Genomic DNA, 21369 nt, shown 5'->3' with positions numbered 1-21369 from the left:
TTTTTCTCTGTTTTGGGCTTTTAAAACATGTTATCATGGACTTAAATATAAAACATATAACCTTCAGACATAGAAGAAAATTTCAGGATCAAGGGCCAGGTACAGAAATCTTAGATTTGACAGTAAAATGATAATCCATAAAAGGAAAAATTGACAAAGTGGACTTCATCAAAATTAAAAACATTTGTCCTGTCAAAGACCTGGCATAAGATGAAAAGACAAGCTACAGACTGGGAAAAAATATTTTTAAACCACATACCCAAAGAACTAGTATCTGAAATACATAAAGATTTCTCAAAACTCAACAGCAAAACCCGGACAATCCTATCAGAAAACGGGCAAAAGACATGAACAGACGTTTCAGTGAAGGATACACAGGTCACATAGAAGCACTGGAAATACGTCTAACACCATTAGTCATTAGGGAAATGCAAATTAAAACCACAATGACATATCACTGCAATTCTATCTGAGTGGATGAAATAAAACCACATGAAGACCACCAAAAAACTGGCTAAGTTGCTGAGAAACTGGATCACTTAAACTACCGATGGAAATATATAAAGTTGTGTAGCCATTTTATACTTACTTGGTAATTTCTTAAAAAGCTACACATGCATCTACCATACAGCCTGGTAACTGTACTCATGGGCATTTATCCCAAAGAAATGAACAATTAGGTTCACGTAAAAAAAACTGTACAAATGTTCACAGTAGCTTTAGTCCTAACTGATGTCCTTCAATGGGTAAATGGTTAAACAAACTGTGATACATTCATACCTTGAAATAGTTTTCTGCAAAAAAAAGAACTATTATTATTATACCAACAAAATGGATAAATCGCCAGAGAATTATGTGGAATGAAAAAAAGCAAATCCCCAGCATGCTACATGATTCCATTTATACAACATTCTTCAAACAAGAAAATTACAAATATGGACAACAGATTGGAGCCTGACACGAGTGTGTGGGCCCAGGAGGGAAGTGGGTTTGGCTATGAAAGGGCTACAAGAGTGGGCCTGTGGTGAGGAACTGTTCTATAATATATATCTCGCTGTAGCAATGTCAATGTAATGGTTATGAGTAGTTTTGCAAGATGATTCCTCTGGAGGAAACTGGGTTAGGGGTATTAAAAATCCCCCTGTATTCAGTTTGTGTTTTTGTTTTTTTTACATGGGCAGGCACTGGGAAATGAACCCGGGTCTCCAGTATGACAGGAGAGAATTCTGCCACTGAGTTACTGTTGCACCGCCCTGGATTCAGTTTTATAACTGCATGTAAACCTGCAACTAACTCAAAGTAACAAGTTTAACTATAACAAGGGGAGGGGGGGGGACCTGCCATGACATTCATGGTAGAATTACACAGACGCCCATCTAGCCTGCCTACTTCCAACCTCATGGGCCCTCCAGCCTTTCCTTCGAGCCAAACAGAAACTGACAAATCATCACTCAGTTCTAAGAGCTAAACACCATCACTGGACTCCAGGATTTCTGAAATCTGGGAATATGCATAAATTAATGACTTAATTTTTCTAACACTAAGGAAAGAACTGGATTCCTCGAGAGGAAAAGCTGATTAAGAGCCATAGAGACCCTGCTGACAGTTTGGGGGCGGTCATTCAGTTCTGCAGCATCTGATGCTGCTGTCCCCCAGCACCACCTGGCCAAGCAGGACAAGCACAAGCTAGACACAGGTCAGGCTTGCATGGGGTTCCCAAAGCATCACCCCCAGAACACTAGTCTCGGGAGGCATTCCATGAAAACGTCTCTAGGTCCAATGATATTTGGGAAAGGCGCCTGTGCTGTCAGCACAATAAAAGGTGTGGATGAGGCCTGCAAACAAGACACTTTCCATCCTGCTTGATTCTGCATTTGCTAGACTTACATGACCACAGAACACTGTCTTCATGCAACACAACCCACACAAGGGTTCCAGGTGACTTATCTGATGTGGGAAACACCTTGCTGCCCTCCCTCTTTAGTGGTCTCAAGGCAGCAAAGACACGTACCACAGCACTTGAGGGGTCTGGACCAGCCTGACCCAAACCCTGACTACTTAGTGCACCAAGAAGAGATGGGAGGAAATGACAAACAGGGAGAAGGACTATGGAAACAAGGTATCAGACTCACTGCTAAACATTTAGGGGTGGGAAGCACCTCGCTCCCTGGTGGAAAGGTACAAGGAGCAGAGTTGATCATTCTCTAGACCAGCATTTCTCAGTCCTGTGACCTTCCTTCCACCCCTGGGAGAAAAAAAAAAATCAAGCTGTGATGGAATACACTTAAGAACAGTTACTCTGTTTCTCCTTGAAAGGCTAAAATGATCATCTTGTCCTGTAGCAATGAAAACTACTTTCCTTTAACTCTGGGTTTTCCAGATTTTTTTGGCCACAGCACTCCTATTTCCCTCAATGCGTCTACTGACATCTATTGACATCTACTAGAACCCAAAAGCTGTTCTCTATATTTTATTAGAAAGTCTGGAGCCCCCTTGTTTTCCCTTAGTCACTGTAGGTCCTGTGGGGAGAAAGGGTGGTGTTTCCCAGGTGGACTGGACACCTGGGGTGGTCTGCAGGAATTCTCCACCTTGGCATCAGAGAAGGCCTTTCCCCCAAACCACCCAAAGAGCAGAGAGAGACCAGGACACTCCTCTCCTGATGCACCCATGCTGAAGTAAGGGCAATTCATATTTAAGCACCCGAGGCTCAGAAGGGTTGAAACTCATCCCACCCCTAGTAAGTGGCAGAACAAGGATTCAAACAGAGATAACGGGTACCCCTTCTAAGCCAAAGTCTACTCCTACTATTTCTCTTCCCATGACACCCTGCTCAACTTGTCCATAAACCAAGGAAAGTAATACTGATCTCTTGGCTAAAAACAGAAACAGCCTTTAGTATCCCCTAAGAGACCATCTGTTTTACCTGTCCAAAGCTTGGCTTTCACTATGACAATCATGTCTAAAACTATCCCACAGCCCCCCCTTATTCCACAGTTGCTTATTCGTTTGAGGTGGACTCATTCATTTATTCATTTACTCACACAGGTATGGGATGCCTGTTATGCTCAGCTGCGATAAGAAAAAGGAAAATTTCACCAGAATGCTGTGAATCCCCCCCCTGCCACCCAGCCCCAATGCTGACAAAGCCAACACTCAAGTTGAGGAGACAGAGAAACAAACAGATGCGATGGGTGCATTGACAAGCGTCATGAAAACAAAGGAAGTTAAGAGAGGGACAAACATTCTAGATCAAGGTGATAACACGAACAAGACATGGAATCTACTGCCACAGCTGTTTGGGTGTTCATTTAGTTGCATGTGAAGTGGTGAGAGACCAGGAAGAAATGTACCAGGGACCAACTCTTAGACTTGATCTCGTGGGTGCTGGGGAAAACATGAAGGATCCCTTCATTCATTTCTTCATCAGTACTGACTATGGGGAAACTATAAGTCAGACATTTCACTGGGTGGGAAGTGTTGGTGGGGGGCGATGTGGGCAGACAGAGGACTCTGGGGGCCGTGGGGGGAGGGATTTAGGAAGAAGAAGGCTAAGCACGAATCCCTCTGGAGCTGAGGCAGTGACAGCCTTCCACGTCTCAGGTTTGGCGGTAGACCAGAAGAGCTAGCCAGGATTCTAACCCCCAGCATCATTCCAAGTGGACTTTTCAATACTGGAGCACACAAGTAAGCTGGCCATAAGAGCCTCTACCAGGAACTGGGAGTCACACAACCTGTGAGTCACCACAACAGCAGTTCCCAACTAACGGCATACATGCATACATCCAGAACTCATCCCACCCACAGACTTAGCATGTGCATTCTTTACCCTGGTAAAGAATAACTGATATGAGGTTGGGGCCTATTGTAAAAGGTCTTAGATGGTAAAGAAGCTCTTATAGTAGTCACATCTATTCAGAAGTTGTAACTGTTATTTCTAAATTCTGAGATACTGAACTGTTTGTATATAACCTGGACGTTCCCAGAAAATTTCAGTATTTATGTGACACCTGAAACTTAGAGCTCTGAAGCTGAAAGTTAGCATTATTCCATACAGCAACTGTTGAAAAAGTGATCAGACTTCAACTAGAGACATGAATGAAGCTGATCTGGATATGAATAACGTAAATCATGTATTAGTTAGAGTTCTCTAGAGAAACAGAATCAACAGGGAACACTTGAAAATATAAAATTTATAAAAGTATCTCACGTGACCGCAGGAACGCAGAGTCCAAAATCCACAGGGCAGGCTGTGAAGCCGACGACTCCAATGGAGGGTCTGGATGAACTCCGTAGGAGAGACTCACCAGCTGAAGCAGGAATGGGGCCTGTCTCCTCTGAGTCCTCCTTAAAAGGTTTCCCGTGATTAGATTTAGCATCACTAATTGTAGAAGACACTCCCCTTTGGCTGATTACAAACGGAATAAGCTGTGGATGCAGCTGATGTGATCATGACCTAATCCTATGAAATGTCCTCATTGCAACAGACAGGCCAGTACTTGCCCAACCAGACAAACAGCTACCACAGCTTGGCCAAGTTGACGCATGTCCCTAACCATGACAATCAGAATACAGGGTAAAGGATGATATGGCCTATATCTTAAAACGTCAACATCTGTGTGAGACCAAAGGAAGAGGTGTTTATTTGGTGAAAATTTATATTTTGGGTAGTGCATTACCTAATTTAACTTGTATGGTCAGTTTAGCTGAACACCTTAAGTAATGGAATCTCAAATAGGGCATGACATCTTGTTGGTATGTAAGGTTAGTGTGATGCTTTGATATATCACAGAGTAATTTGGGCAGTGAATAAAGAAATATTTGTGAAGTCCTCTTGGGGGACTGGGGAGGAAGGAGAAAATATTCAATTTCCCCATCTGGGGAATTCCTGATACTCTCACAAACAATGGGGACAACCAATTCAACAGCTGAGCCCTCGGTTTTGGGGTTAGCCCCTGTCATGGTCAGATTCATGTGTCAACTTGGCCAAGTGGTGGTACCTGTTTGTCTGGTTGGGCAAGTACTGGCCTGTCTGTTGCAATGAGGACATAGCATAGAATTAAATCATGATTATGTCAGCTGCATCCACAGCTGATTCCATTTGTAATCAGCCAAGGGGAGTGTCTTCTGCAATGAGTGATGCTCAATCTAATCACTGCAAGCCTTTTAAGGATGATTTAGAAGAGACAGGCTCTCTTCCTGCTTTGGCTGGCGAGCCTCTCCTATGGAGGTCGTCCAGACCTTCCATCAGAATCGTTGGCTTCATAGCCTGCCCTGCAGATTTCAGACTCTGCATTCCCACAGTCATGTGACACACTTTTATAAATTTTATATTTGCAAGTGTTCCCTGTTGATTCTGTTTCTCTAGAGAACCCTAATACAACCCCTATGAAACTTATTCCTGCAACGGAGAAGCTAAGCCTATTTATAATTATTCCTAAGAGTCACCCCCAGAGAACCTCTTTTGTTGTTCAGATATGGCAACTCAGTAGATGAACTCACTGCCCTCCCTCCCTATGTGGGACATGACTCCCAGGGATGTACATCTCTCTGGCAATGTGGATCAGTAGTCCCAGGATTCGCTAGGACCCAGCATCACGGGACTGAGAAAACCTTCTTGACCAAAAGGAGGAGGAAAGAAATGAGATGAAATTAAGTTTCAGGGCTGAGAGATTTCGAATAAAGTCAAGAAGTTATCCTGGACGTTATTCTTATGTATTATATAGAATCCTTTTTTAGTATATGGTATATTGGAGTGGCTGGAAGAAAGCACCTGAAACTGTTGAGCTGTGTTCCAATAGCCTTGATTCTTGAAGAAGACTGTAAAACTATATAGCTTTTACAATGTGATCATGTGATTGCAAAAACTTCTTTTGTGCCTGATGCTCCTTTTATCCAGGATATAGACAATGAGTAAAAATAACAACAACCATAAGGATTAAGTAAATAAATAAGTAATAGGGAGGGATAAGGGGTAAAAAAATTGGGCAGACTGAAATACAAGTGATCAATGAGAAGGAGGGGTAGGGAGTATGGGATGTATGAGCTTCTTTTTATTTCTTTTCCTAGAGTGATGCAAATGTTCCAAAAATGATCCTGGTGATGAATATACAACTATGTGATGATATTGTGAGCCATTAATTGTATACCATGTATGCACTGTGGGGGTGCAAGATTTCTCAATAAAAATATTTTTAAAAATAGTAACAATTGATATGAAAACAGCTACTTTCCTTATAGAAGATGGAACAGAAGCCCAAGAGGCAAAGTGAATTCTGAAGATCCTATAATGGGGTCTCCGGCAGAGTCAGGGGACCTCCCTTGCCAGCTCAAAAATTATCCTAGACGCTCCAGTATCTGCCTGGAGTAGAAGGAAATAAAGAACCAAAGTTCTCTGCTAAAACGCCCACAAAGGAGTGGCCAAATGCGGGCTATCAGGAGGCCCAGTTCACTGCCTACCTGCTGATTCCTCCAGCCTTTTGGCTTTTCTCTGCCACAGGTGAGCCACACGGCCACCAGGAAACCTCAAACCTCTTTCAGGATACTGAACTGGTCAATTTCCCTGGACAAGTCATTTAATTTAGTTAATTACTGATTTGATTTATTTAAGCTAGGAGTCTTATTCACAGAATGGGGAGATGTCAAAACCAGCAACAAACTTCTACTTGGAATCACGTAACTGTTAGAGAATCACCGAATCAGGGCTCTTGTTAACACATATTACAGAGTAGGGGAGAGGGAGACAGGGGCCAGCTTGGCCTATTAGAAACCCAGATGGTGAAAGGGTTTAGCGCTGCTGTCGGCAAGGCCATTGAGAAGGGCGACAGCGCCTGGAAAGGGGCCTCCCCCAGCCCCAAAAAGCCCATGCTGCCCTTCTCAACAGGCCAGTCCTCATTTTTACTCCCATCAACACTTCCAAGGCAGAAAAACGTCACTCTGCATATTGATAATCACTTTTTTCCACTTGTAAGAACACACCTGTTTGAAGGAAAGTTCACATTCAAAACAGACCAAGGAGATTTTTTTTTAAGTCTGATTTCCAAAAGTGTAGTTCCTCTTTGCACTTGTCTAAGTGTCCAGTTCCAAGCACAATCCTCACAAAAATCCCATCATATAATTATCCAAACTCAATTTAGCACTAGAATTTTGGCATATTACAATCCAGCTTTTAGATGGTATCAGAGCAAACCTTCACTTCCTACGATACACTTTCATATTCTATTTTAAGAAGCCTTACTTTTAGAATAAAAGAAAAAGGTAAGTCTCACCTATTGTTATACAACAAGGATTCCCCTTCCTCACCCCCAATAATGGGAGTTCTCATTTGCAATCTACCTGTTGAGATGGCGGCTTACAGGGGAAAGACATGACCTACCATTAGAGAACAAATCCACAGTCAAGTACTGCAATCACCAAATGAGATGGCCACATCTGGTAAGACCTAATGTTCTCCCCCATACACAACAAAAGCAAAAGCAATTTTCTCATCATTTTAAGTGGCTAACTTCACAATATCTTCTAATTAAATTGATGGTGAAAGAGGTAACTACAACCCCTAGTAGGGACAACCCCTGGAATTGCAATAGTTAAACTGAAGGCCAGTCTTATATTTATTTCTCTCATACCTGATGAGAAAAAAAGATGAAGAAAAAGAAAAAAAAGGTGGAGGGCAGAGAGGTGGGATGCCTGAGTACTTTAAATGATAAGTATGAAGGGGAAGGAGAGAAAGAGAGAACAATACCGTTCACCTATAATTATCCAGCTTGTGGCTTATTAAAACTTTTTGATTGCACATTGAAATTACTTGGAGAGATTTTAAGATTTTAACTCAACCAACACCCACCCCAACCTCCTAGCCCCAATCCACCTCCAAACCAAGGTTTCTATTTAATTGGCCTGGGCATCTAGACTCTCTTCACTTTTCCCAGATCACGCCAATGGGCACCACTACTTAAATATTTGCTTAGTGTTTTATCGTTACACCTATGCCAGGCAAAGGAACCAGCAACGAGAAAAGGAGTAGGACATCAATTCTACTGGTGTACTCAGCAGCTGCCATAAAAGAAATAAACATGTTGAGAAAGCTGAGGAGTAAACACACACACAGAAGTGGGGATTATCTATAAACTTCAACTATAGGTTAGGGCGTAACTCCCAACAAGAGTTAGGGAGCTATGATGGCTCGCTGTTAAAGAGAAATCCATTTTTAGAGGACATAAGTAGAATCTACCCAGTCTCTGACCCCAGGACTCTGCTTCAAGGTAGAAAACATCAAAACCCCACAGAGCACAGCAGAAAAGCAGGACCAGCCCTGCACAAAACCCCAGGCGGCTTGATACATGCTAGCTGCAGGAGTCAGTGAGAATAGTTGTGCCTAACATTTGTTGAACATTCGCAATACACTAGACACTGTATTGAGGGCACGCATTATTCAGTCAATCCTTACAACATTATCAGCAAATGCCATTTTATAGCTGAGGAAACTGAGCCCAGAGAGAACCTGCCAGGTGACACAGGAAGGGCAATAAAGCAGCACTCAACAAGTGAAGATAGGTCTGACTTAGCCACTATGCAAACCTGCCCACTCTTATAAAAAGTCCATGGAGTATGAATAAATGTTAGATAAAGAAAATGAATTACTTGCACCTACCTTTTTTTTCCTGCCCTGAGTCCTGATACATGGCAATGAATTTCACAGGAATTACCGCCACCTTCCTCCAGTGGTAAAATGCTGCTTAAGCCCCAGAGAATTTAAAAAGTCATACTATGAGGGGGTTGAGCAGAAACCAGTGGCCACCAGAGAGGACAGCCCACGTGTACTATGGGGCATCTGTACTTTGGGGCACACATTTTGATCTTCCAGTTGAGGGAGCTGGGAAGAAAAACACAATTTGGCACCTTTGTCTCAGCTGTTTGGGTTTGAAAGGCATTCAGGAAGTGAAGAAACTGCAGAGGAATTCAAATTCGCCTTGAAGTGATGTCTTCTAGGGCAGACAGCCACCACCCTACAATCTGCTGGAGAATCAAACAAGTTTGGGCTCTGTCGAGACCCAACGAAATGCTGATTTTCCTTACCATGCCCTGATCAGACCATAACCAGCTCCGAATAACTAGTGCGTGTGACTAGCGAGGATGGGGGAGGGGGTGGTCAGCCTAAACTTAAGGGCATGAGGTTAGTGAGAATTATACCAGAGGCCACCCAGAGGAAGTTCACCTGAGGCCAAGATGAGTTGTCTTTTTTTTTTAAAGCAAGAATGTTACAGAGGTGCCCACCCAACCTTCTCTCTTCCAAAAGATGTGTATGCTGCCTTCGCCCGAGTAGGAGCCTCTCCCCAGGGCTGCAGAGGTTCTACACCCCAAAGCAACATGAGAGCCTTTGGGCCACAATCCTGAGGTTTCCCACTCCTAACACAATTCAAAATGTCAGCACCTGAAACAAGACACTTTCAGGCTCCTATGCCTTTCCAGAGGCGGAAAGAAATGAGATCAGGACCCCCCTTTGCCACTTCCTAGCTGTGTGGCTTCAGGCAAGTTCCTTATTCTCTCTGTGCCTCATCAGTAAAAAGTGCTTAATAACAGACCCTGTCTCATAAGACTGCACAGGTGATGGAACATGAGGAGACCTGGTAAAGCACACCGCACATCGCCTGCCAAGGTCAGTGTATCATACGCTAACCACCACTATTTTTCACCTTAATACACTGAACCATGTGAGAATGCCAACAATTGACCATTTTTGAACTACAAAAAAGGCAATTTCATATGATTTGACTTAATACACTAAGTAAACTCTTCTGTCTTTAAAAAGCCTTGGCCTTCGAGCATGCAGGGCAAATTTAATATTCCCTACGTATGTCCCAACAATGACAAGCCTTATGAAAGAAAGACCTGCATAAATACAAACACATTTCTTCCACTTGGGCTCTAAGAGCTGAAAATGGCTCCCAGGTGTGAGCAGACACAATGGGTCCTGCTTTCTTTGCAAGGTCACCACATAGGTCAAAGTCAAGCCAGCCATTTTCGGATTAGGTGCATATGCACATGTGGCTTCCCCAGAGGTAACTGGATTACAGAACCACCTGCAGGAAGTGAGCAAGGGGGAGGAGGAGGAGGAAATGGTCCCAGTTGGAATGAGACTGTTGATATGGGCAGCAGCCAGCTCCTTTCACACGGGAGATTGTGCAACCGTCAGAGCAGCTTGGCTTCTCAGCTCAATTTCATGTAGTCCTGGAGGGTATTCTGCACCCACCGCTGGGAGGAGAGACACACACGTCCCTCACAAGACTATCCAGCACTTCGCCAGCCTTGGGAACAGCCCATTTTCCCACTGGACCCTGGACTACATTTAAAGTACAGGGTCATCAGGAAAATTGAGGGGGTGGGAGGTGGGGGTGAGCCAACTCCAAACAACAGAAATTAAGATACTGAGTTCCCAAAATAGGCAGTGAACTTCATGACAAAGTTCCCTTTCCACTGGTTCTCCCCTTCCTCAGCTGCCCGACCCTACAGCTGGTGTCCACTTCACTTTCCCAGCAAATGACTTGCAGATGTACCTCTCATCTGGCGGGTTCACCACCTCCCATTCTCAAAGAAAGAAAAGAAGAAAGAAAGAAAAAAAAGGAAAGAGAAGAGAGAAGAAAAATGACGAGTTATTACTGCGTGTAATTTGGCAGGCTTACTGCGGAGGCCACAGCGGCTGGGTTCCCAGCAAAAGGCTTACTTAGACTAGGGCAAGCTGAAGTCTGCACCACAGAATCTCTAAGAAGATCCAGGGACAGAGCTGCCTTCTTTGTGAACTGGATGTTTAATTTTCTATTTGGAGGCCCATTAGTGACTGGGCATCTGATGAGGCTGCAATTCTAAGAACTATTATTCTCGATCCACCTTCCAACAGAAGCTTGCTGGCCCGTAATAACAGCCTGCCAGAAGACACAGAAACTGGAAGGGGGTAACTTTTTTAGGGGTGACCTAAAAAAGGAACTAGCTATGTCCTGAGGTTCTCCGCTCCGAGTCAACAGCATGCTCCTGAGCATTTAGGGTGGCTCATCTGATGCCTGTAAATTACTCTCACGTGTAAGGGGAAGAGGAAGGCCCATGTAACATAAAATGCCACTTCATCTGGGAATCTTCCCTGGCATATGCCCTCCCCAGTGAGAGAGGGGTTAGGTGACCCTTGGTTATTCACCAGCCCATTTGTATTAACAACCGTCTATTTATACATCTTTCTCTGCTGTTAAATTGACAGTTCCTTGAGGGCAGAAACTGGGGGTCCCCAGGACACAAGTGCAGAGGGTCCTCATATGAGGTATGTGCCAGGAAACGTCTCAGCAGCCCTCAGCGCCTGGCACAGGAACTCAGGGTTTCAACTGTAAAAGCAGTCTGTGCTGCTTCCACTTCCTTTGCTCTCCTTTGCCCACTGGCAGCCAGGACAGCAGCTTCCCATAGGGCTGGGAAAATGGAAAGCAAATAAGCCTGTCAGGAACAATGCAGGAGTGGGAAGTGGCCTGCAGGTGTGGGCACCTAAGGTTTGATCTCCCAGTTAGGGCAGGAGAATTTCCCACCTTTCAGATACTCCTTTATAACTCTCAGCTGGAATAAAGAGGTACCATTCAAATCTCAGGCAAGGGCAAAGATTTATCTGATAATGGTGACTGAAAATCAGCAGGAAGGTAAGTGGAGCTAAAACATGACTCCCTGCATCAGCTGCCCCTGCCCAGGGAGGTAGAGCTGTAAGGAAGAACAGGGCTCCTGCACACTCCTGCTCCTTAAACACTTCCTGCCATCTGTAGTAACTGGTGACAGCCTGTTGGAGAGCCATGAATGGCCACCAATAAATAGCAAATTAAGCAGAAACAAATTTAAAACAGTCATGGGCCTTAAACCAAGAGCCACAGCCAGGTCTGTGCTGCCACAGTACGTGACTCGCTCAGTGCCCACTGCTCCTAGCACTTTCCTCGGAAGTGATTAACTTACCTGGGTTTTGAGCCCCACCAGCCCAAACAAATGCCTGTCACAGCACTGGTGACATCCAATATTTATGCAACTAATTTATTGTGCCCCCCCCCCCCCCCGCCCCCTAAAGCCTAAACAGCTTGGTAGGGACTCAACACACAAGACTGGGGGTTTTTAAACTTTGTCCACGGTTTCGTTCTGCTGTTCTGGAACCACTATTAACTCTACTCCCCTAAAAGAATGCATAAAACACTTTTTGCACTGACAACCATGCAGCCTGCCTTCTCTCCAAAGGAAGGGTAAACTGGGCTCCTATGTCGAGAAAATGCCTCAGAAGAATGGGGAAAGATTTACACATTTCCACATTTTCTAACAAACTTGATTAGATCCACACTCAGAATAATGATGTGTGATGGCCTCCACGGGAACCCTCACCTGAAGGACAAATGATCCTTTACACCTCGGAGAACTGCTTCGTCCACCTCACCTTGCTGTACATCTGCCTACAACCCCTCCAGGCCCACTATGCATAAATACACAGAGCCTCCCTGTCCCGATTACCGGGCAACTTCAAGACCAACCATTATTTCATACATGTGGCAGTAAATGTCATGTGTAAACACATCAACTCTCAATTATGCCTGCCTGATTGCCTTCTTCTGGATGATGCAATATGGAGAAAGTTTTAAAAGCAGTGAGGTGTAGAGAAAGGCAAGAGACATCCACCCAATCCCACATGCGCTGAGCTCACGCACAGCCGGCTAGTCAGCACTCCACGTAATTCCACCTGTGCTTCAAGTCTGACTAGCAACTTTAGCTCAGGACTTGAAGCAGAGCGAGGTTTTCCCTAGTTGAATTCTGGGTCCCCTTCTCCCTGGCTTCCTGGCCGGGTGCCTCAGAGGGCCTCTGATTACTCTCCCCAGCCCCGAGCTGCAGCAGATCACCACTGCTCCCCCCGCCCCCCACAGCTCCCACACCCCCCAAGGCTTGCTCTTTAATTACGCTGTAACCTGAATTGATCTTTACAATAACGAGCCTGTAAAGAAGATTGATTCCGTCCCTTATTTTCTAGACGGTTTGCTGCACACACCGAGAATCAAGCACTCTTATTGATTTTACTTCTCAGCAGCCTCTGGTTCTGCCACTCCACCCAGAGCCTCCTTCAGTGAGCCCCCTCCAAGAGGGGTCACAGGCAGGATGCCACACTTCATTCCTTCTGTGCTTCATGCTCCAGAAGTTACAATAAAGAGACGTTAAATATTCCATCCCGTTTATTTAATCTGTTTTTTTATTTTCAGCTAAGAGGCCACAGCAAAGTACATAACTTTGTAGTTCAAGGCACCTCTAGTATTTTTATTTAACTCATCCACAGTCTAAGTCTTTCAGGTGCATTTGCTAATATTAGAGAAAAATACTTTCCTCAAAATCAAAAATTAGTTTTCAGATTAGTGGTTGCCAGGGGCTGGTGGGAGGGAGAAAGGGGAGTGACTGTTGATGGGTACACGGATTTCTTTTTGAGGTGATGAAACATTCTGGACCGAAGTAGCGGTGATAGTTGCATAACATTGTGAGTATACTAAAAGCCACTGAATTGCACACTTTAAAATGTTCACAATGATGAAATTTATCTTACGTGTCTTTTATCTTTGATTAAAAAAAATTTAGTTTTCAAAAAAAAAATCAGGATTAGAAGTAAAAGGTATTTCGTGTATTTAAAAATATAACATAAACCTAAGAGAGTTAAACTGCGATATTACAAAGTCAAAAGTAATTGTGTGCAACAAATTTTGGCCTGCCTCCTGCCTGATCTAGGAAAAAGGTAGCAGAAGAAAGAAAAGCAAGTTGCAATTAAAGCAAAAGGTTTTAACAAACCACCCACTGGAAAAGAGGTTACATGCACAAAGCAAAGTGCCAGATGGGAAATATGCTATAACTTATGCACAGAAGAAAAAGAACTGCCCTGCTTTAAAACTAAAGGCACTTTTATAGCAAGCCTTTTTACTCCTAGGACTGAGAAAATTCAACAAATTTCCACCATAACTAATCTTCTCAATGATACAAGTGCAAAAACACTATAGGAAAAGCGGAAGTTTTTCTCCAACAGAAATGTCACTTATATCAGACAAAATTGCTGTTACCGTGGGAATCATAACGAGTTTCCTGGACTTCAAATTTAAAAAATCTCCAAAATAAAAATCTACCAGCAGAATTTTCCCATTTAACCAAATACAGTTTCTTTTTCTGAGTATTATTTTATGATATTAGCCCCTTCACTCCAACCCAATCCTATTAAAAGCTTTCCTTGCATTTTGTGCTCTTCGTCATTAAGGACAAATGGCTTTGGCATTATGCTCAGAACATGATACAAATAAATCTGCTCTTTGACACTTTAATTAAATTAGATTTTCTTAATCAGAAGGTATTAGCCAATCAAAATTTAGCTGCATGCCTCCAGTTGCCAAAACACTGGGACCCTAATGTTACAGCCACACACAAAGCAAAACCTTTTCTCATGAGGCTGTCCCAGTTGGGAAGAAGGAGGCCTTGATATCTGGAAATCAAAGCAATCCAAGGTACAAGGTGTATACTGTCAAAGACTCAAGGAGACAGAAAACCAAACCCAGGGATGAAAATCGAACTTGCAGAAGCAACAAACTCCGGAGGCAAAAAGTCCATAATTACATGTCTTTGAACTGAAAATCACAAACCTGCCAAGACAGAAAACAGCAATAGTGGCTACCAGGCAGGGAGGGGTGGAGGTGGGAGGTCACTATTTCTTTTGTGACAGCGTCACAGAAGGAATATGATACAGCTGCACCGGTATCAACCCCTTCATTCAACAAATGAGAAGACAGTAACTTGTCTAATCAGAGACACAGAGCTAGATACAAAGAACCCTGCCTCACCCCCATTCCCTGATGCACCTGATAACCGATCCTCTAACTCAGATGGTCTCAGTAGATATCTGCTATATTCTCCTTGCACATTTTGATTATTTTTGTGATCCTCTGCCTGCCCATAAAAAGGAGACCAGGAATAAGAACTTGGGACTCAAGACTCCCAACATTAACCCTTATTGAGCTACCTTAACCCACCACATTTTCAGATGATGTGTAAAGGGCTTTCAACATGGGTAGTATTCATTCAATCTCAGAGTTCACCTTGGAACAAGGGGAACTGGACCACAACTGCAGGGGCTCAGAAAGTGCCCACTAAATGACACCCTTTAGCTCTGTGATTCTGAGAAGCACAAGACATATTAGCAATTTATGTGCTCTCCAGGGCCTGAACCATAGGATTCACCATGTGGAAGGAGATGCTAAGTCTTCCACGTCTATCCGTCAGCGTGGAAAGGGTGCTCCTGGTGTACAATGATGCTGGTCCACAGCCCACTCTGTTATTTTCTCCCCTGTCCTTTGCACAGTCTACTTGGGAAACAAAAATAGCATAAAAGATGATGGAAAAATCATCTATAATCCTGCCACCTGGATACCACACTACTAACCTAACTAAATCGGGAACCCAGTCTAAGATCAGGGAATGTGGCACCCTCAGAGATAGCAAAGGCCCTTCAGTTTCTGGAGTTTCAGAGAAATCAATGACCAAGTCCAGACAGAGACCAGCTTCATGCTGGCAAGTGGCTGCCAGTGCTAACCTGTATTTTCCAAACTGAATCAAAACCGGGAGCGAGTTTTTTCCCCCTGCTTTACATATTTTAACACTGTCTAATGGAATAGCAGGAACAAAGCCAACCAGTCCCACTGCTCCTGGCAAGAACAGAGATATATTTTTAGTTGTCAGAGCAAGGTGTGATTCAATGTGCCATGGGCCCCACAGGGCAAGGCAGGGGCCCTGTCAGCCTACGGCTGTGGATGGTTCAGACTCACCTGCCATCTTCCTGCACTGAGCACATGAGGGTAGGTAAGGGAAAAAGGTATAGGCATTTGTGTCCAGTCCCAGTCCCACCTCTTAGTTCTGCAACCTACAGGACCTCAGGGAGCCTCAGTCTTCTCTCTGCTAACACAAAGATATCACCTGTGCCCTGGCTTCCTCACAAAGGGAAGAACAAGAAGAGTAAACCAATGCTTCCCAAACTTTAATAAGTAGAGAAATGGCCAGGGGATCTTACTAAATGCAGCTTTTGATCCAGGAGGGCTGGGATGAGGTCTGTGATTCTACATTTCTAACATGCTATTGATACCACACTGCTGGCCCACAAACTGTCCTTTAAGCAGCAAGGAGGTAATGCGTATTTGAGTGCTATGCTTTGGAACATATAAGGAATTATCATATGCCTAACTCATTTAATTTAGCTGGCAATTAAACAATTTCCAGATTCAGGGCACACCAAGGAGGTACAACAAGAAAAGTCAGACCCTTGCCTATCAAGGGAACACAGGGCCACCACCTTTACTTTAGCACTTTACCCATAAATCCTGTGGTGACAAAGGTGAGATTTTACCAAGGCATTAGGGGCTATGTGACAACTTGTCACCAGCCAGTGAGCAGCAGCCACCACTTGTCAAGCACCTATTATGAGTCCTGCATGACAACAGGAGTTTCATATATATGACCCTTCCCTCTAACAAGAGCGTCCCTTTCCCCAGGTATAAAATAGGTCAAGTACCCATTTCACAAATGAGAAAAATGAGGTTCAGAGCGATTAAGCAGTCTGTCCAAGACACAGAACATTTAGATCACAGTTCTAAACCCCAGGCTCTCTTGTAATCCCACAATGCCATGAAAAGGGTTAAACTCAAGACCGTATTTCCCAAGAACATAGCCACTCAATATACGGCCTGCTGCCAGCAAAAACCTGGGATCTGCAAGCTACACCAGCAATCTTATTAATTGTGCCTTCCTGCCAAGTCCCTCTGTTCTGCTTGCTGAGCCTCAGTGTGCAGAAAAGATACACAGGTGAGCAAACGAATTACAAAACCAGAAAAATCAAAATAAAATGACAATCTTAAAATAATAATAAATTAGATGAAAATATGCACGGCTGGAGTGGAAAAAGGAAATTCAGCATGAATAGGGAAGTGCTCCGTTAGGAGACCATCAAGAAATACTGGCCAAGAAAATTTAGACTTAGGAAAGGTTTATCTGGAAGGACCACTAGGTGGGTTTATAATTAGCAAGCAGCCCCATGTGTCTGGTGGAGAAATGGGCTAATTCAAGCTACTTAACTCACTAGCAAAGGCTTTTTTACCAGCTCAAACCATAACATCCCTACGTCTTTCTTTTTATGTACATCCCTTTATTTCATTTCCAGTGTGTTAACTACAATAATTAAAAGGTTGCATTTTGTCTAACACTTGATCATGATAGCTTCTACATGGATTTCAGCTTTTACATGAATTTCAGAGGCCTGGGGGCACTTTCTTTTTTAAAGCCATAAAAGTAAACTGAGTCACATTACCAAATTCACGGGCACAAAGATGAGCTGTCTGTCTGTGCTGTGATTCATGCAGTTCAGTGTACTCACTAAAGCCAAGATTAAGCCAATGCTTATAAACCCTATTCATGCTGAATTTTCCATTTCCACTCCAGCCATGCAAATGCTTAATCTTCAGGGGAAAGATAACCTAGTTTTATGTACCTCTAGGAATTAAAAAGAACTATATTCCCCGAAAATTGAAAAGAGGCAAACTCACGACATTTAGTTCGGCAAGCAAGTCACTGGCGTGATCATTAGACCTACATGAAGAAAGGAATTATCATATGCCTACATTGTTAAACAATTTCCAGATTCGGAGCACACCAAGTGGGTACAAAAAACCTACTTGGTATGCCCCGAATCTGGAAATTGTTTAATTGCCAGCTAAGTTAAATGAGTTAGCCTTATGTGAGGCTAATTAGGCATATGATAATTCCTTAATGTAGGCATATGCACTCTTTTCCAACAAGCACATGAACACACGTCCACCTGCACCAAAGTTCAGCAACGTAACACCATAGTCTCACCACACAAGATCCACCAAACTGCATGCACTTACAGAAATAGAGAGATGATGTGAGACGAAGCAGCACCCAGGGATGGTATGGCTGTCAACTCGTTATTACTGAGGTACCTGTAACAACAGTAAAAATAAATTAATCATATAAATCATTTAAATTAGTTAATCATATACATGCAAAGGAAATCACAAAAACATTGCAGAGTTAGCCACAGTAACACTATATATTAACGCTAGATAAAAATAAAGAATTTAAAAGAAAAGAGAAGGAGTATGTAAGGTCACAAACACTCTGGTTTGGAATGAAAAACTAAGGGGAAATACCTCCTATATTTCATGAGCTTTCCACTTAGCAGAGAAATCAAAATTAAGAGACAAGAGATGACCAAGATGTACAGTTCCGTATAAACATGCTCCCAGAGACCATTAAAGAGAATGATCTTTATGGTTTGGAAAAAATCAGAAGAGAATTTGGGGAGAAAAGACTATCCCCTCCTAGCTATTTTCTCATGCCTGTGTAAGGGTGCTCTGCTACCAGGTTCTACTTCCCACAGAATAACACCTATCTACGCACATACTGGGATGCAACCATCAGTTAGCAAGAACCTCACACCTCTGCCTCAACCTCCAAGAACTTGCCCTGGTAGGAAGAAGCAGCTTGCAGACAACTAAAGCAGTCTGAGAAACAATTAAGTCCAAGTGGGCTCAGACAAAAGATCAACAAAGTATAATAGAGTATCCTGGAGGATGGGGGGGTGGGGGTGGAATTCCTAAGGCCACAAGCAAGCATAAGCTCAAAACAAGATACAGGTTAAGAAAAGACAGAGAGAACCCTGTATTTCACTTCTGCGTTGGGCAGAGGTTTTTGATAGGAGGACTAAACTCAGAAGGAAAGCACCAACCAATGCAAAACCAAACTGCAGACTATGAGTGGTGTTTTTTTGCATTTGCTTGTTTGTTCTTATTAGCAACTGACCCTCAAGGAAATTTGTCATATCACTAGCTGGATACAAACTTAAGGAACAAATACTTCAGGTACTAAATCCCAATTAACACACTAAAATATGTGGTGGGAGTGCATTATTGCAACTGTATTTAACAGCATTGAATTATAGTTGAATATGTCTAAAAGAGGAAACATTAGGTAATATATGTCAATAGAATAAAAATTAAAACATAAAATATAGGACTGTAACACAGTGAATCATGTTGTGGACAATGGACTACAGTTAACAGTACAAATATAAGAATGTTTTTCACGAATTATAAATAATAAACAACACTAAAACACAGTGTTAATAACAGGGTGATACATAGGGAAAAAAAACCTAAGGTAAACTATGGATGATAAATAATAGTACTATTTTACTGATACTTCAGCAATTATAACAAAGATACTACTCTAATCCAAAGTGCCAACAATAAGGGAGTATATGGGAACACTGTATATTTACATTATTTTTTTGAAAACCTAAAACTTTTCTAATTTAAAAAAAATTTTTTTTTTAATAATAGGACATATTTCATAGGACTGTCTGTGTATTGGGTGTTCTAAATGAGGTAATCTATGTAAAGTGTGTCACACAGGGCCAAGAACACAGAATCCCTCAATAATTGCTGGCTACTAATGTTAAAAAAAAAAGTGTTACGATCAACAGTGTTCACACAAATGCATGTTGGGGGGCTATTTTACAGGAATCCTGTATTTGTGCACGATTGTTCTATATACCCACAACATAACTAATAAAAAAGTACTGCATGCCACAAAAGAGTACAAGACATACAAAGAAACAGGAAATGATGACCCATATAATAGAACAAGATAAAAATTCAGAAACCATCAAGAAAAAAACACTGGATATACCACACAGAGACTTTTTTTAAATGATCTACGGTATACTCAAGAAGATAAAAAAACACAGAGAAAAAAGTAAAGGATATCAAAAAACGATGAATGAACAATATGAGAATCTCAGTAACAGACAGAAATTATAAAAAGGAACCAAGCAGAAACAGTGTGGGTGAAAACCATAATAACTGAAATGAGAAATTCCCTGGAGGGCTTCAACAACAGAACTGGTAGAAGAAAGAATCAGTGAAATTTTAATAAGGTTGACTGTAAATGTTTGGAAATAGATACAGGTGATGGCAGCATCATACTGTAAGTAATTAACAGTGCTGAGTGTGAGTATGGTTGAGAGGGGAAGTCCAGGCTCCAGTATGTCACTAGAAGGAAAGCTCAACGATTAAACATGGGACTGTATAACATAGCAAACACAGTGCGGACAATGAGTGGGATTAATTATATAAGTATTTTTAAAGTTTATACATGTACTAGAAAAAAAAGAAAAAACCTGGTTTCTGCTGCCAACCTTCCCAGTAATTCTATATAAACTTGGGCAAGTCCAAGCTTCAATGTCCTCATCTATAAAATGACAACATTACCTAGTTCACAAGGCTGCTACAGATGTTAAATGAGCTTTTATAGGAGTGCTTTATACCCTGTGCTGAGAAAACTTCAGCAACCTTGTGCAGAATCAGCAGGAAAATGCCTGCCTTTATTAGCTGTGTCTGCCACAGGTAGGAGAATGGGAAGGGATGGCAAAAGTAAAAAAAAAAAAAAAAAAAAAAAGTCAATTCCTGGTCTGAACCACACCCCTCATTTTACAATGAAGTTTAAAAAAACAGAAACTGAGTAAAGAAAGAGAAGCAAGTTGTCCAAGGTTACATAGCAATTCACTTGCAGGGGTCTATCACCTAATGACTCCCAGACTAGATTGGGCCTACGAAAAACAAAAACCAATTTTCGTAGGAGAAAAGCAGCATCCTCAACCAAAGAAAAAGAAGAAAATTCTTACATGGAGTAGAACAGGAGGAGGTCACTATTATAAGGTGTTAATAATAGGGTAGTATATGGGGGAAAAACCCACAATTAATGCAAACTAAGAACCACAGATACCAGTAACACTGTCATATTCTTTCATCAGCTGTAACAGAGATATTATACCAAAGCTAAACATCGATAATGGGAGATGGGGGTACGAGAGGTATTGGAATTTCTTTTTTCTTTTTCAGAGCAATGAGAATGCTCTCAAATTGATTGTGGTGGTGAATGCATAACTGTGATTATACCATGAGCCACTGATTGTGTACTTAGGATGGACTGCACGGTACGTGAACATTAAGACAAGACAAATGAAATGGTTCAGGCTGAGGAACAAAAAGGAAAAAATAATTTTAAAAAAGTAAGCACAGACTAAGAGACCTGTAGTACACCACCCAGCATACTAATATATTCACTATGGGAATCTCAGATGGAGAAGAGACAGAAGGAATAGGCAAAGAAATACTGAAAGAGTTAGCATTAGAAATTAAGAAATAATGAGAGAATTTAGCAAAAGATGTGAATATGCACATCCAAGCCCAGAGAACACAAAAGAATAAACATGAAGAAAAATACACC

At 42.3% G+C, this 21369-nt stretch overlaps 1 protein-coding gene across 4 annotated transcripts in view; it reads right to left on the bottom strand.

Annotated features, from left to right (window-relative positions):
- Positions 1-21369, bottom strand: part of LRIG1 (leucine rich repeats and immunoglobulin like domains 1) — a 127465-nt gene that overhangs the window by 49835 nt on the left and 56261 nt on the right. For all 4 annotated transcript variants that reach the window (XM_077128764.1, XM_077128763.1, XM_077128762.1 and 1 more), the window contains exon 3: positions 17946-18020. In XM_077128764.1, the coding sequence (XP_076984879.1) occupies positions 17946-18020 (75 nt within the window). The remainder of the gene's footprint in view (positions 1-17945; positions 18021-21369) is intronic.

This window comes from Tamandua tetradactyla, chromosome 15 (genome assembly GCF_023851605.1).
Source record: "Tamandua tetradactyla isolate mTamTet1 chromosome 15, mTamTet1.pri, whole genome shotgun sequence".
NCBI classification, from domain to species: Eukaryota; Metazoa; Chordata; class Mammalia; order Pilosa; family Myrmecophagidae; genus Tamandua; species Tamandua tetradactyla.
Note: the sequence above shows the minus strand (reverse complement) of the source record. Positions and strands in the feature narration are given on the sequence as shown.